Below are 14,231 nucleotides of genomic sequence, written 5' to 3'. Positions count from 1 at the left end.
GCCGGAACCTCTCCGGCCGTGGAGGCTGGTGTGCGGGGACCACAGCTCCGGCTACCATCGTAGGGACTGACTGGAGTTTGAGCCGCAGTGGAGCAGAGACATCACCCGGCAGGGAGACCATCTCTATCTAGGACTTGTTCCTACCATGCGAGTTTAAGCCTTGCTGTCTGTAAGTAGGGCTCCAATTTTTGTGTCCCAGATGACCTGCGGTCCTTTGTCTTGGCATAGTTCTTCTTTTTAATAAATAGTTGTTTTAATTGTCGCTAGGATTCTTAATTGTTTGTATATATTAGTGCATTACTGCTCACCCTACAGTGTTGCGCTATGATTTTTGTTTGTTTGTGTTTATTTCTTTGCATGGTCTGTCGAGCAAGTGTGCGGATCCCTTGAGGAGTACAGGACATTCCACTGACAATTTGGCGCCAGGTTTTTCTCTATTTTATGTTATTCTGTTAGTACTGGCAGTATCACCGGGCAGCCATCCTTTATTAGAGGTTTTTTTTTAATATCACACTGTGTTTTACACTTTAGCGCTAGTTCACATTTATTTTCACCATTTCTGGCTTCTAAAGAGGATACAATGGAAAGGAATTAAAAGCTGAGCTAGGAAGCCCGCTGCTCGCTGCTCGCTGCTCGCTGCTCGCTGCTCGCTGCTCGCTGCTGCAGGAACACAATGCACATTGCGGGCATACTAAATTGATTGTGTACTGACCATGGTTCTGCTCATTGGAAGGCTTTGCACCCCACAATGCCCAGAACATTGTGCGAGAGTCGCTGGGAATTTGGGGCACATCCGTCAGTAGAGCCTAATCCAAAGAGCAAAGGTTAGGGGGGTTCCCGCTTGTCAATGGAGGGGTCCCGGGCTTAGAACAAGCCAGCGACGTCTCTTAGTTGTACAAAGATTGCGGAATACAAATAGGATCTCGGTACAAAGATTGGCTCTTACATCGTACTCGGGTGGGGGTTTTTATAACCCCACACGGGGCACTCGGGGCTTCTGTATACTAAAGCAGGGGGGCTCAACTCCAGTCCCCAAGACCCCCCCCCCCTCCCCTCAACAGGTCAAGTTTTAACGATATCCCAGCTTCAGCACAGGTGGCTCAATCAGTGGGTCAGTCAAAGACTTGGCCACTGATTGAGCCACTGGTGCTGAAGCAGGGAATCTTGTCCAAAATAATGCTGACTAGTGATTTTTAATGAGCCTATAAACCACATCCTTCCAGAGTGGCCAAAATAGAAAAGAACAAGGAAGAAAAGTGTTCCAACGTTCTTTGTTTGTTCAATAAAGCACTTTATTTTGAGTGGAAGAATACGCCTTTATCCCAGCACGTGCTGCGTCCTTTCTGCTGCCCGCGGCGCCAGCTGGAAAGAAATCACCCGCTCCTTAATGCTTCTATTTTCCTGGGCATATAAAATGGCCGCTATTTCCTCTCATAAGAAATTCTGCTTTTGTGTTCAGAACATGATATTTCATTTAAAATATAACCCTTTCATTGCCAGCGGGACCTGCAGTGCATTACACAGCAAAATAACAACACGCAGCGCCTCATGAGGCGGCAACGGAGCAAACACCGGATAAAAAGAGCAACGGGTTTTTAAGAATAATTTTAATAAATACATTTCATTTTCTTTTTTATACACGAGGTGCATCTTCACAAGCCGTTATTGCACAGTACTCGGGGGTCTGAGCCCGGACGGGTTGGGAGCTTGTTTGTTATCTGTAGTTGTGTAAAATCTGAGTATTTACCATCTCCCTGCTATATATCTGCCCTAGAGGTATACCTGCCCTCGTTGTATACCTGCCCTCGTTGTATTCCTGCCCTCGTTGTATTCCTGCCCTCGTTGTATACCTGCCCTCGTTGTATACCTGCCCTCGTTGTATTCCTGCCCTCGTTGTATTCCTGCCCTCGTTGTATTCCTGCCCTCGTTGTATACCTTCCCTCGTTGTATACCTGCCCTCGTTGTATACCTGCCCTCGTTGTATACCTGCCCTCGTTCTATACCTGCCCTCGTTCTATACCTGCCCTCGTTGTATACCTGCCCTCGTTCTATACCTGCCCTCGTTCTATACCTGCCCTCGTTCTATACCTGCCCTCGTTCTATACCTTCCCTCGTTGTATTCCAGCCCTCGTTGTATTCCTGCCCTCGTTGTATACCTGCCCTCGTTGTATTCCTGCCCTCGTTGTATTCCTGCCCTCGTTGTATTCCAGCCCTCGTTGTATACCTGCCCTCGTTGTATTCCTGCCCTCGTTCTATACCTGCCCTCGTTGTATTCCTACCCTCGTTGTATTCCTGCCCTCGTTCTATACCTGCCCTCGTTCTATACCTGCCCTCGTTCTATACCTGCCCTCGTTGTATTCCTGCCCTCGTTCTATACCTGCCCTCGTTGTATTCCTGCCCTCGTTGTATACCTGCCCTCGTTGTATTCCTGCCCTCGTTGTATTCCTGCCCTCGTTCTATACCTGCCCTCGTTGTATTCCTGCCCTCGTTCTATACCTGCCCTCGTTCTATACCTGCCCTCGTTGTATACCTGCCCTCGTATACCTGCCCTCGTTGTATTCCTGCCCTCGTTCTATACCTGCCCTCGTTCTATACCTGCCCTCGTTGTATACCTGCCCTCGTTCTATACCTGCCCTCGTTAATAGTAGTTAAATTTTTTGCTCCACTTTCCCCCTAACTTTGCACTTTGCACTTTGCACTTTGCACTTTGCACTTTGCACTTTGCACTTTGCACCGCCCCCACGGCGCTGATCACGTGACTCACACTTCCTTGTGTACTGTGTTTTTTAGGCGACAGAATGGAGTTCTGATGACGACACGCGCAGATCATGCCAGAGCAAAGGGAAAACGGAGGTAAGTTCAGAATCCGGCAGGGACGTTCCGTGTCTGGCGCGGTCCGTGTGCGCTGGGAAATATTAACACTCGCACTGCAGGAAACGTTTTAATCAGGAAAGTATATTTTGAGCGACGTGGGATAACGCGAGGAGAGCGGGGTGAGAATGCAGAGAGAGAGGTGAGATAATGTGGAAAGAGCGGCGTGGGATAACGTGGAGAGAGCGGCGTGGAATAACGCGGAGAGAGGAGCAGGTTAACGTGGAGAGAGCGGCGTGGGATAACGCTGGCAGAGCGACGTGGGATAACGCGAGGAGAGGGACGGGATAACGCAGAGAGAGCTGCGTGGGATAACGCGAGGAGAGGGGAGGGATAACGCGAGGAGAGGGGCGGGATCTGCTCAGCGTGAGCGGCAGGATATATCACTGCTGAGAGAAATATAATACGGGAAGCCAATGTTTTACGTTGGCGCGGTGGGTGCATCGGCCCAGCCGGGGTGGGGAACGCGCCTCGGGATTGCAGCCACGTTGATTCCGTTTTGAGATTCAATTGCAGACGAGAGCAACTGATGCATAAAACACGTTAATAATAATGTCTCGCTGGCGAAGCCTCCTGCGCGGCGTCCCTGTGTCCCGGAACGCTGACTCGGAATGGATACGTAGCTCCTGCGCGGCGTCCCTCTGTCCCGGAACGCTGACTCGGAACGGATACGTAGCTCCTGCGCGGCGTCCCTGTGTCCCGGAACGCTGACTCGGAACGGATACGTAGCTCCTGCGCGGCGTCCCTGTGTCCCGGAACGCTGACTCGGAACGGATACGTAGCTCCTGCGCGGCGTCCCTGTGTCCCGGAACGCTGACACGGAACGGATACGTGGCTCCTGCGCGGCGTCCCTGTGTCCCGGAACACTGACTCAGAACGGATACATAGCTCCTGCGCGGCGTCCCTGTGTCCCGGAACGCTGACTCGGAATGGATACGTAGCTCCTGCGCGGCGTCCCTCTGTCCCGGAACGCTGACTCGGAACGGATACGTAGCTCCTGCGCGGCGTCCCTGTGTCCCGGAACGCTGACTCGGAACGGATACGTAGCTCCTGCGCGGCGTCCCTGTGTCTCGGAACGCTGACTTGGAACGGACACGTAGCTCCTGCGCGGCGTCCCTGTGTCCCGGAACGCTGACTCGGAACGGATACGTAGCTCCTGCGCGGCGTCCCTGTGTCCCGGAAGGCAGACTCGGAACGGATACGTAGCTCCTGCGCGGTGTCCCTGTGTCCCGGAACGCTGACTTGGAACGGACACGTAGCTCCTGCGCGGCGTCCCTGTGTCCCGGAACGCGGACTCGGAACGGATACGTACTCCTGCGTGGCGTCCCCGTGTCCCGGAACGCTGACTCGGAACGGATACGTAGCTCCTGCGCGGCGTCCCCGTGTCCCGGAACGCAGACTCGGAATGGATACGTAGCTCCTGCGCGGCGTCCCCGTGTCCCGGAACGCAGACTCGGAACGGATACGTAGCTCCTGCGCGGTGTCCCTGTGTCCCGGAACGCTGACTCGGAACGGATACGTAGCTCCTGCGCGGCGTCCCCGTGTCCCGGAACGCATCCCCATGTCCCGGAACGCTGACTCGGAACGGATACGTAGCTCCTGCGCGGCGTCCCTGTGTCCCGGAACGCAGACTCGGAACGGATACGTAGCTCCTGCGCGGCGTCCCTGTGTCCCGGAACGCAGACTCGGAACGGATACGTAGCTCCTGCGCGGCGTCCCTGTGTCCCGGAACGCAGACTCGGAACGGATACGTAGCTTCTGCGCGGCGTCCCCATGTCCCGGAACGCAGACTCGGAACGGATACGTAGCTCCTGCGCGGCGTCCCTGTGTCCCGGAACGCTGACTCGGAACGGATACGTAGCTCCTGCGCAGCGTCCCTGTGTCCCGGAACGCTGACTCGGAACGGATACGTAGCTCCTGCGCGGCGTCCCTGTGTCCCGGAACGTTGACTCGGAACGGATACTTAGCTCCTGCGCGGCGTCCCTGTGTCCCGGAACGCTGACTCGGAACGGATACGTAGCTCCTGCGCGGCGTCCCTGTGTCCCGGAACGCTGACTCGGAACGGATACGTAGCTCCTGCGCGGCGTCCCTGTGTCCCGGAACGCTGACTCGGAACGGATACGTAGCTCCTGCGCGGCGTCCCCGTGTCCCGGAAAGCTGACTCGGAACGGATACGTAGCTCCTGCGCGGTGTCCCCGTGTCCCGGAACGTTGACTCGGAATGGATACGTAGCTCCTGCGCGGCGTCCCCGTGTCCCGGAACGCTGACTCGGAACGGATACGTAGCTCCTGCGCGGCGTCCCTGTGTCTCGGAACGCTGACTCGGAACGGATACGTAGCTCCTGCGCGGCGTCCTGTGTCCCGGAACGCTGACTCGGAACGGACACGTAGCTCCTGCGCGGCGTCCCTGTGTCCTGGAACGCTGACTCGGAACGGATACGTAGCTCCTGCGCGGCGTCCCTGTGTCCCGGAACGTTGACTCGGGAACGGATACGTAGCTCCTGCGTGGCGTCCCTGTGTCCCGGAACGCTGACTCGGAACGGATACGTAGCTCCTGCGCGGCGTTCCTGTGTCCCGGAACGCAGACTCGGAACGGATACGTAGCTCCTGCGCGGTGTCCCCGTGTCCCGGAACGCTGACTCGGAACGGATATGTAGCTCCTGCGCGGCGTCCCTGTGTCCCGGAACGCAGACTCGGAACGGATACGTAGCTCCTGCGCGGCGTCCCCGTGTCCCGGAACGCTGACTCGGAACGGATACGTAGCTCCTGCGCGGCGTCCCCGTGTCCCGGAACGCAGACTCGGAACGGATACGTAGCTCCTGCGCGGTGTCCCCGTGTCCCGGAACGCAGACTCGGAACGGATACGTAGCTCCTGCGCGGCGTCCCTGTGTCCCGGAACGCAGACTCGGAACGGATACGTAGCTCCTGCGCGGCGTCCCTGTGTCCCGGAACGCTGACTCGGAACGGATACGTAGCTCCTGCGCGGCGTCCCTGTGTCTCGGAACGCTGACTCGGAACGGATACGTAGCTCCTGCGCGGCGTCCTGTGTCCCGGAACGCTGACTCGGAACGGACACGTAGCTCCTGCGCGGCGTCCCTGTGTCCTGGAACGCTGACTCGGAACGGATACGTAGCTCCTGCGCGGCGTCCCTGTGTCCCGGAACGTTGACTCGGGAACGGATACGTAGCTCCTGCGTGGCGTCCCCGTGTCCCGGAACGCTGACTCGGAACGGATACGTAGCTCCTGCGCGGCGTCCCCGTGTCCCGGAACGCTGACTCGGAACGGATACGTAGCTCCTGCGCGGCGTCCCTGTGTCCCGGAACGCTGACTCGGAACGGATACGTAGCTCCTGCGCGGCGTCCCTGTGTCCCGGAACGCTGACTCGGAATGGATACGTAGCTCCTGCGCGGCGTCCCGTGTCCCGGAACGCTGACTCGGAACGGAACGCGTCCCTGTGTCCCGGAACGGATACGTAGCTCCTGCGCGGCGTCCCTGTGTCCCGGAACGCAGACTCGGAACGGATACGTAGCTCCTGCGCGGCGTCCCTGTGTCCCGGAACGCTGATTCAGAACGGATACGTAGCTCCTGCGCGGCGTCCCCGTGTCCCGGAACGCTGACTCGGAACGGATACGTAGCTCCTGCGCGGCGTCCCTGTGTCCCGGAACGCTGACTCGGAACGGATACGTGGCTCCTGCGCGGCGTCCCTGTGTCCCGGAACGCTGAAACGGAACGGATACGTAGCTCCTGCGCGGCGTCCCTGTGTCCTGGAACGCTGACTCGGAACGGATACGTAGCTACTGCGCGGCGTCCCTGTGTCCCGGAACGCAGACTCGGAATGGATACGTGGCTCCTGCGCGGCGTCCCCGTGTCCCGGAACGCTGACTCGGAACGGATACGTAGCTCCTGCGTGGCGTCCCCGTCTCCCGGAACGCTGACTCGGAACGGATACGTGGCTCCTGCGCGGCGTCCCTGTGTCCCGGAACGCTGACTCGGAACGGATACGTGGCTCCTGCGCGGTGTCCCTGTGTCCCGGAACACTGACTCGGAACGGATACGTAGCTCCTGCGCGGCGTCCCTGTGTCCCGGAACGCAGACTCGGAACGGATACGTGGCTCCTGCGCGGCGTCCCTGTGTCCCGGAACGCTGACACGGAACGGATACGTGGCTCCTGCGCGGCGTCCCTGTGTCCCGGAACACTGACTCGGAACGGATACATAGCTCCTGCGCGGCGTCCCTGTGTCCCGGAACGCTGACTCGGAACGGATACGTGGCTCCTGCGCGGTGTCCCTGTGTCCCGGAACACTGACTCGGAACGGATACGTAGCTCCTGCGCGGCGTCCCCGTGTCCCGGAACGCTGACTCGGAACGGATACGTAGCTCCTGCGCGGCGTCCCCGTGTCCCGGAACGCAGACTCGGAACGGATACGTAGCTCCTGCGCGGCGTCCCCGTGTCCCGGAACGCTGACTCGGAACGGATACGTAGCTCCTGCGCAGCGTCCCCGTGTCCCGGAACGCACTCGGAACGGATACGTAGCTCCTGCGCGGCATCCCTGTGTCCCGGAACGCTGACTCGGAACGGATACGTAGCTCCTGCGCGGCGTCCCCGTGTCCCGGAACGCTGACTCGGAACAGATACGTCTCACTAGGTTAGGCTTTATCCCTGGGATGTGGGGGACCAGGTGTGAAGCTTCTGACTTGGGAAGCGCAGAACACCAATAAATATAACGTACACTTACATGACAACCCAAGCGGCTTTCAGGCCGCACATCCACAGGAGGGTGCTAAGCTTCAGCACCCTTGTACTCCCACTCGTATTACTGGGAGCTGATCTCCCATGTGTCTGTCTGCATAGAGATGCTACCGGCTCTTGCTGACAATTTGGGCCGGTTCCCCTGTATTCTGACCCACAGAGCAGGACAGGGACCCAGGGAATGGAGCATGGTTCTGAGCCTGGGAGCTCTTCAGCTCCACCTTGTGTCTCCTCTATGTAACTGCACAACGATGTGTATTTGTGCTCAGTGGTTTTTGGGTTGGAAATATCCAACTTGAACTAAATCTGTCAAATCGTATATGGGTTTTTTTTTTTTTCAATGAATCAGTTCTGTTGTATTAGATAATACTTACTGTATTTATTATTATTGTTCAACTCCCAATGCCATTTTTTATAAGTTTTAAAGCATGTTTGATTTCTATAGAAGGTTTATCCCACCTCCCCCAGCAGTGCAAGATATTTGCAACACTTTCCTGTTTGGGATCATTTGTTGCCAATATTCCCAGCAGTTTGAGCTGCAAACTGTAACAATAGATCATGTTACCTTAGTAATATACTGTAAGGATGCATTGTAGCTGCTGAGTTACCCTGACTGAAGTAGCCATTATGTTAGGCACACAATCAGGATTTTGACAGAATTATAACAGGAGCACCAAACGATTGCCAGTTTAGGTAAGAATGTAGAATGATACATTGTCACACGCTTTACATATACAAATAAGAATAAAAGAAAATAGGGAAAGTCGTATTGCTGCTTTAAAGCTGCAGTTCAGGCAATATCCTGCATGTGTTTTATTTTTAATAAATCAGTTCTGTAGTAAGAAAAAATACTTTTAGCATTTTCTGTTTTAAAAAAACAACTTTGAAAGACCAATTTTCTTGAATTCTAGAATTCTATTTTACCAAGCATGCTTGTTCCTATAGCAACGATTTACATTCCCCATATTTAAAGATGTCGCCAAACTTTGCCGATCAATAGACGGAGAACGAATTGACTGGCAGCTATGCAGTTCTTTAGGTAATTAGAGATTGCCCACATGAAACTATTGAAGTAAAAAATAAATGAAAAAAAAAAAAGACTGAACTGCAGCTTTAAGAAGCTGAAAACGTTGTTTTCTCGCTGAATTTCCTGATGTCCATTGTATAGCAAGATATTGGGGGGATTTCTGCTGCTTTTGTGCCATTTGTGTGTTTGAATGAAAATACAAATACCACACCAGTATGAGTAAGATTGACATGACTCACATAGGAACAAAGGATATACAGTACTGAGTTTTGTGTTTTTTGAGACCATATTATAGAAGCATTGTAGGGATGTGATCTGGAGTAACCTTCTTTACCATGCTGCAAATCACACTTAGAAATCACACTTAAAAAAGGAATTGAATACAGACACGAGAGCAGTATACATTTAAGGCTAAGTAGCAGCATTATAATTTAAACACTGGACAACACAATCTATGTCTCTCTATGTCTCCCTTTATCTCTCTCTCTCTCTCTCTCTCTCTCTCTCTCTCTCTCTCTCTCTCTCTCTCTCTCTCTCTCTCTCTCTCTCTCTATCTCTCTCTCTCTATCTCTCTCCTTTTTTTTACGGTTCAGTCTCTCCTATATAAATCCAGTAAACCTGTTTTGTACAAAAACACTTTCCTTGCTCATATTACATTGTTCTGTTTTGGAGAAGTATTGATGCAAAAACATCTTCCCGTGACTGTAAAAATGGCCTCTTTGTACCTTTTGCCACTTTGGAATGAATCGTATTTCCTTTGGTATGCACCAGCTTCTCCCTTAATATCTGCCCCCATTTTCTCATGGTCCTACTGGAACTTGCCATGGAACCGCAGCTTTCACTGGAGATATTAGCTCTAATTTGGGAGTGTATAATGCCTGTCGTTCCCAGGGCTGGTTCTGTGCAGTGGGAGATGCGACAGCTGCTGTGATTTAGCGGCCCAAGTCACATTGATTATAAAAGATGGTAAAAGCAACTGTTTAGTTTTTGCTTGTTGAAGTGATTATTTGTGCAGAGCCGGCGTGTTTACACACACTGGAGAGAGAAGCTATTTGCAGGCGACAGAGATGGATTCTGTATGGATATAACTTGCAAATGAGGCCATAAAGCAGAGAGCCTGGAACACATTCCAGGCAGGATGCTGAGTTTTGTGGGAGCGTATTGTTTACATGGTCTTCCTGGCAATGAAGCGGTTAAGGAGGCGGGGGTGAACATGCTGCTCTGTATGCTGGTATTGAGTTATGCTCATCTGCCTTGTTTCTCATGTATTGGATATACAGCGGCGAGAAAAAGTTTGTGAACCCCAATGATAATAACAGAAATTCCATCGTTTTTCCATGATAACCTTCTAGAATCAAAACCAGTCTTTTCTTAAATATCCAATGGGGTTTATATTAAGCAATTCCATGTCTTCTTAAACAAAATGATGTAAGAATTAGACAAACAATGAGTTATTAAGAGTGAGGGTACTGTATGTGAAAAAGTAAGCTGGTTTTATCAGCTAAATTAAAGGGGATAATTAGAATCTGGTGTTGAAATAGTTAGGTAGATCTTCAGGGGTGAGTTTGTGAAGCCCCATCCTATATAAAGATCAGAAACTTTGTGTGTTTGGACTTCACCATACAGGTGTGTGGAAACATTACATGATCAAATAAATCTGCAAGGACCTCAGAAAAGCAGTTATTGATGCTCATCAGTCTGGAAAGGGTTACAAACCTATTTTTTAAGGATTTGGGGATCCACCAATTCACTATCAGACAGTCTACAAATGGAGAAAGTTCAAGACCACAATTACTCTACCCAGGAGCGGTCGTCCTACCAAAATCTCTCCAAGAACAGCCAAATCATCCATGTATTATTTGTCATCTTAACTCTGTGCCCAGGATATACTTGAAAATGCGAGGTAACTCTCAATGTATTACATCCTGGTAGAACATTTTATAAAATAAATAAATCCAGGAGGTCACACAGAACCCCAGAGTAACATCCAAGGATCTGCAGGCCACTCTCGCCTTGGCCAATGTGAATGTTCATGACTCAACTATGAGAAAAAGAATGAACAAGAATGGTGTTCATGGAAGGATAGCCAGGAGGAAACCACGGCACATAGATGATCCACAAGACTTCTAGAACAATGTTTTCTGAAAAGACGAGTCAAGGTAGAACTTTATCGCATCAATGAAAACAAAACACTGTGTTCGAAACAGAAGTACCTAATCCCAACCATTAAGCATGGTGGGGGGAGTGTGATGGTTTGGGGCTGCTTTGCTGCCTCAGGACCTGGATGGCTTGCCATCATTGACACAGCCATGAATTCTGCATTGTATCAGAAGATTATAGAGGAGAATGTTAGGCCACCTGTCCGTGAGCTGAAGCTGAAGTGAAATTGGGTTGTGCAGTAAGACGATGATCCTGGAGACATACAAGCATGTCTACAAAAGAAGCAGAATGGCTGCAGAAGAAGAAATTCTGTGTTTTAGGATGGCCTAGTCAACGTCCGGGACTAAACCACATTGAAATGTGTGCAGGACCTGAAGCGAGCTGTCCATGCAACGAAGCCCTCAAATGTCATTGAGTTGAAACAGTTCTGTAAAGAGGAACGGGCCAAAATTCTTCAGACCCGATGTGGAGACTGACCGGCAGCTACAGGACACGCGCAGTTGAAGTTATTGCTGCTCATGTGGGTGCCCCCAGGTACTGAATCTAAAGGGTCACATACTTTCTCACACACGGATATTGAATGTTGCATAAATTGTGGCTAAATGTTGAAAAAGTATCATGTTTTGGTGTAATTTGTTTGATCAGGTTATCTTTATCTATTATTAGGACTTAGATGAAGATCTAATAACATTTTAGTTTTGAAATATGTGAAAATCCCAAGGGGTTCACACACTTTTTCTCGCCCCTGTACACCACAGGCCGCTCTGGCAGCCAAGGAGTTAATAAAAGTCCTTTCTTCAGTTTGTTATTTTCCCGCTGCACCACTTTTCCTCCCGTTGAATAAAAGCGTAGCCCGCTAAACGGCGCAGTGACCGCATGTAGAAGAAGTGTCCCATGTCCACGTCTCACATTTGCTGCCCAAATGAATAGCCATGAAATCGGCCCTTTCCCACGGCTCGCGTTCCTCTGCACCCCTGTGCCTCGCGGGCACTTTCCTTGGTGAGAAACGTTCTGCAGATCAGGAGATTGGGTGGGTCAGGGAGACCCTGGGTGGGTCAGGGAGACCCTCTGTAGTGTCTTTGCTTGCATTGATCTAATGAATAAATGCCTCTCTGGGTATGATAGACACATCACCTGCAGGTTTCCGGGAAGTACCAAGGTGACTTCCATGCTGGCTCTGCTGGATACGGGCCCAGTCACCCTGCGCAGTGGGCTGGGGATGTGATGCTTGGCGCCCTGCGGGCTGTGCTGGATACGCGGCTGCAGCAGGTCGCGCGGCGCAGATCCGGAATGAGAGCTACATTTTGTGGTGTGCGTATTAAAGGCGCAGTCACATCACCGGGTTTATTCCTCAGGAATTTGCTGCTGTTTTGTGGAATGTAATTGCCCACGTCGGTGCCCTGCTGCATTACTGCCCCAACTGAGGGTTTGTATTAAATAAAATCTAAATTATCATGGGATCTTATTATTATGGAATAAAGTTATCTTGAAATGTATCTTTTCTTATTAACTAAAGGAAAAAATGGATATAAAAATCACCGATCTTTCCTTTGCTGCAGGTCCTGATTCCCCCCCCCCAGTCCCCCTCCACCCAGTCTCCCCCCCCCAGCCTCCCCTCCCAGCCTCTCCCTCCCAGCCTCTCCCTCCCAGCCTCTCCCCCCCCCCCCCCCGCCCAAAATGGTGAAAGGAAATGTGTACATATTTGTTCATTTTGCAGACGCATTTGCTTTTCCAGGGAAACAAGAATCTGTTTTCCATTTGGAAGAGCAGGACGTGAAGTTGAAACTATATTTAATATTAATTTCTCAGTGCTTTGTGTGCGAGCTTTCCCCTTCCTACTCCCCAATCTCCCCAATCCCCACTCCCGTTCCTCTTAACCCTACCTCCCCCAACCCTTCTTCCCCCTCCCTCCCCCTTTTCGTCTTCCCTCCTCCTCCCTCCCCTTATCCCCTTCTGCTTTCTCCCCGTCTTCTTCTCCCCCCTCCTTTTTATTCCTCCTCCGCCTCCTACTCGTCTTCTGCCCCCTCCTCTTCCCCCCCCCCCTTCCTTATGCCCCTCTCCCCCGCCTCTCCTCTTTTCGCGTTATTTTAATTTTATTTCAGAACCTATTTGGAACACACAAAGCAAACAAGAAAGTGGAAATAAATAAATAAACGGAGGAATTGCTTTCTTTTGCAAATGACATTTGAGTAGAATGTTAACGCAACATAATAACACATTTCAAATTGACAATAAAATTACTAAGAACAAATAAACCAGCGGTAAAACCATGGCGGGAGCTTAGCGTGGGATTAAATACGGAAGTTTTTCATGGATAAGAAATCTGCTCCGAGTCTGGGGACCTATGATCTGTTATTCTTTATCGGAAGAATAATAAGGTTTAGCCGGAATTTCTACGGACTACTTCAACTTTTGTAACAGGACTGGTCAACTTCCATTATGTGCTCCTGAATTCTGAGACAATCAGTCTTTTAAAAACTATATATATATATATATATATATATATATATATATATATATATATATGTATATATATATATTGTACAAGCTCATGCAGCAGTTGTGCGAACGTGAAATTAAATGCGCTACAAGACATTTTTTCGGGGAGTCCCGTGCTGGACACTATTTGATAACCCGGCCAGCACGAATTGTTGTTAAATCAGTATATTTCTCCCAAACTGAAGGTTTCCGGAGGATTTCAGAGTATGAGGGTGGAACCCATTTAAATGGTGAGAGAGTGAGGAATATCCTGCAAATTGGGCAGGATTTAGTATGGAACAGCGACGATGTAACGTCCCTTCCATACATGAAGCCCCTCATCCTCACACTTTATTCATTGGTTCTGTTTTGTCGGGGAATTCCTGACTGCCCACAGTGTGCTTGTCCTGTTGTGCACCAAGTAACCACTGATCTAACACCCTATTATTTTTGTTTTCACTGCCTTGCGAATTGCATGATACAGGAAAGGGATCCTGTCCTCTCCCAGCAGAGATATGCACACAAGTCCCGGGCACTTTCTGAAATAAATGAGCACAGCAGCAAAATGGTTAAATAAATTTCCCGCGTTCTCGCAGACGGTCAGTAGGGCTGTAAAAACCGATAAACGTCACAGATCCCACAAACGTCACAGAGATCCCACAAATGTCACATACAGATCCCACAAACATCACAGACAGATCCCACAAACGTCACAGAGAGATCCCACAAACGTCACAGACAGATCCCACAAACGTCACAGACAGATCCCACAAATGCCACAGACAGATCCCACAAACGTCACCGAGAGATCCCACAAACGTCACAGACAGATCCCACAAACGTCACAGACAGACCCTGCAAACGTCACAGACAGATCAAACAAACGTCACAGAGAGATCCCACAAACATCACAGGGAGATCCTACAAACGTCACAGACCCTGCAAA

At 51.0% G+C, this 14,231-nt stretch overlaps 1 protein-coding gene across 1 annotated transcript in view; it reads left to right on the top strand.

Annotated features, from left to right (window-relative positions):
• Positions 1–14,231, top strand: part of SEMA5B (semaphorin 5B) — a 279,793-nt gene that overhangs the window by 179,228 nt on the left and 86,334 nt on the right. The window contains exon 6 of the mRNA XM_075610072.1: positions 2,791–2,853. Coding sequence (XP_075466187.1) covers positions 2,791–2,853 — 63 coding nt within the window. The remainder of the gene's footprint in view (positions 1–2,790; positions 2,854–14,231) is intronic.

Source organism: Ascaphus truei, chromosome 7 (genome assembly GCF_040206685.1).
Source record: "Ascaphus truei isolate aAscTru1 chromosome 7, aAscTru1.hap1, whole genome shotgun sequence".
Taxonomy (NCBI): Eukaryota; Metazoa; Chordata; class Amphibia; order Anura; family Ascaphidae; genus Ascaphus; species Ascaphus truei.
The sequence above is the reverse complement of the archived record's forward strand: the minus strand, read 5'-3'. Positions and strand labels throughout refer to the sequence as shown.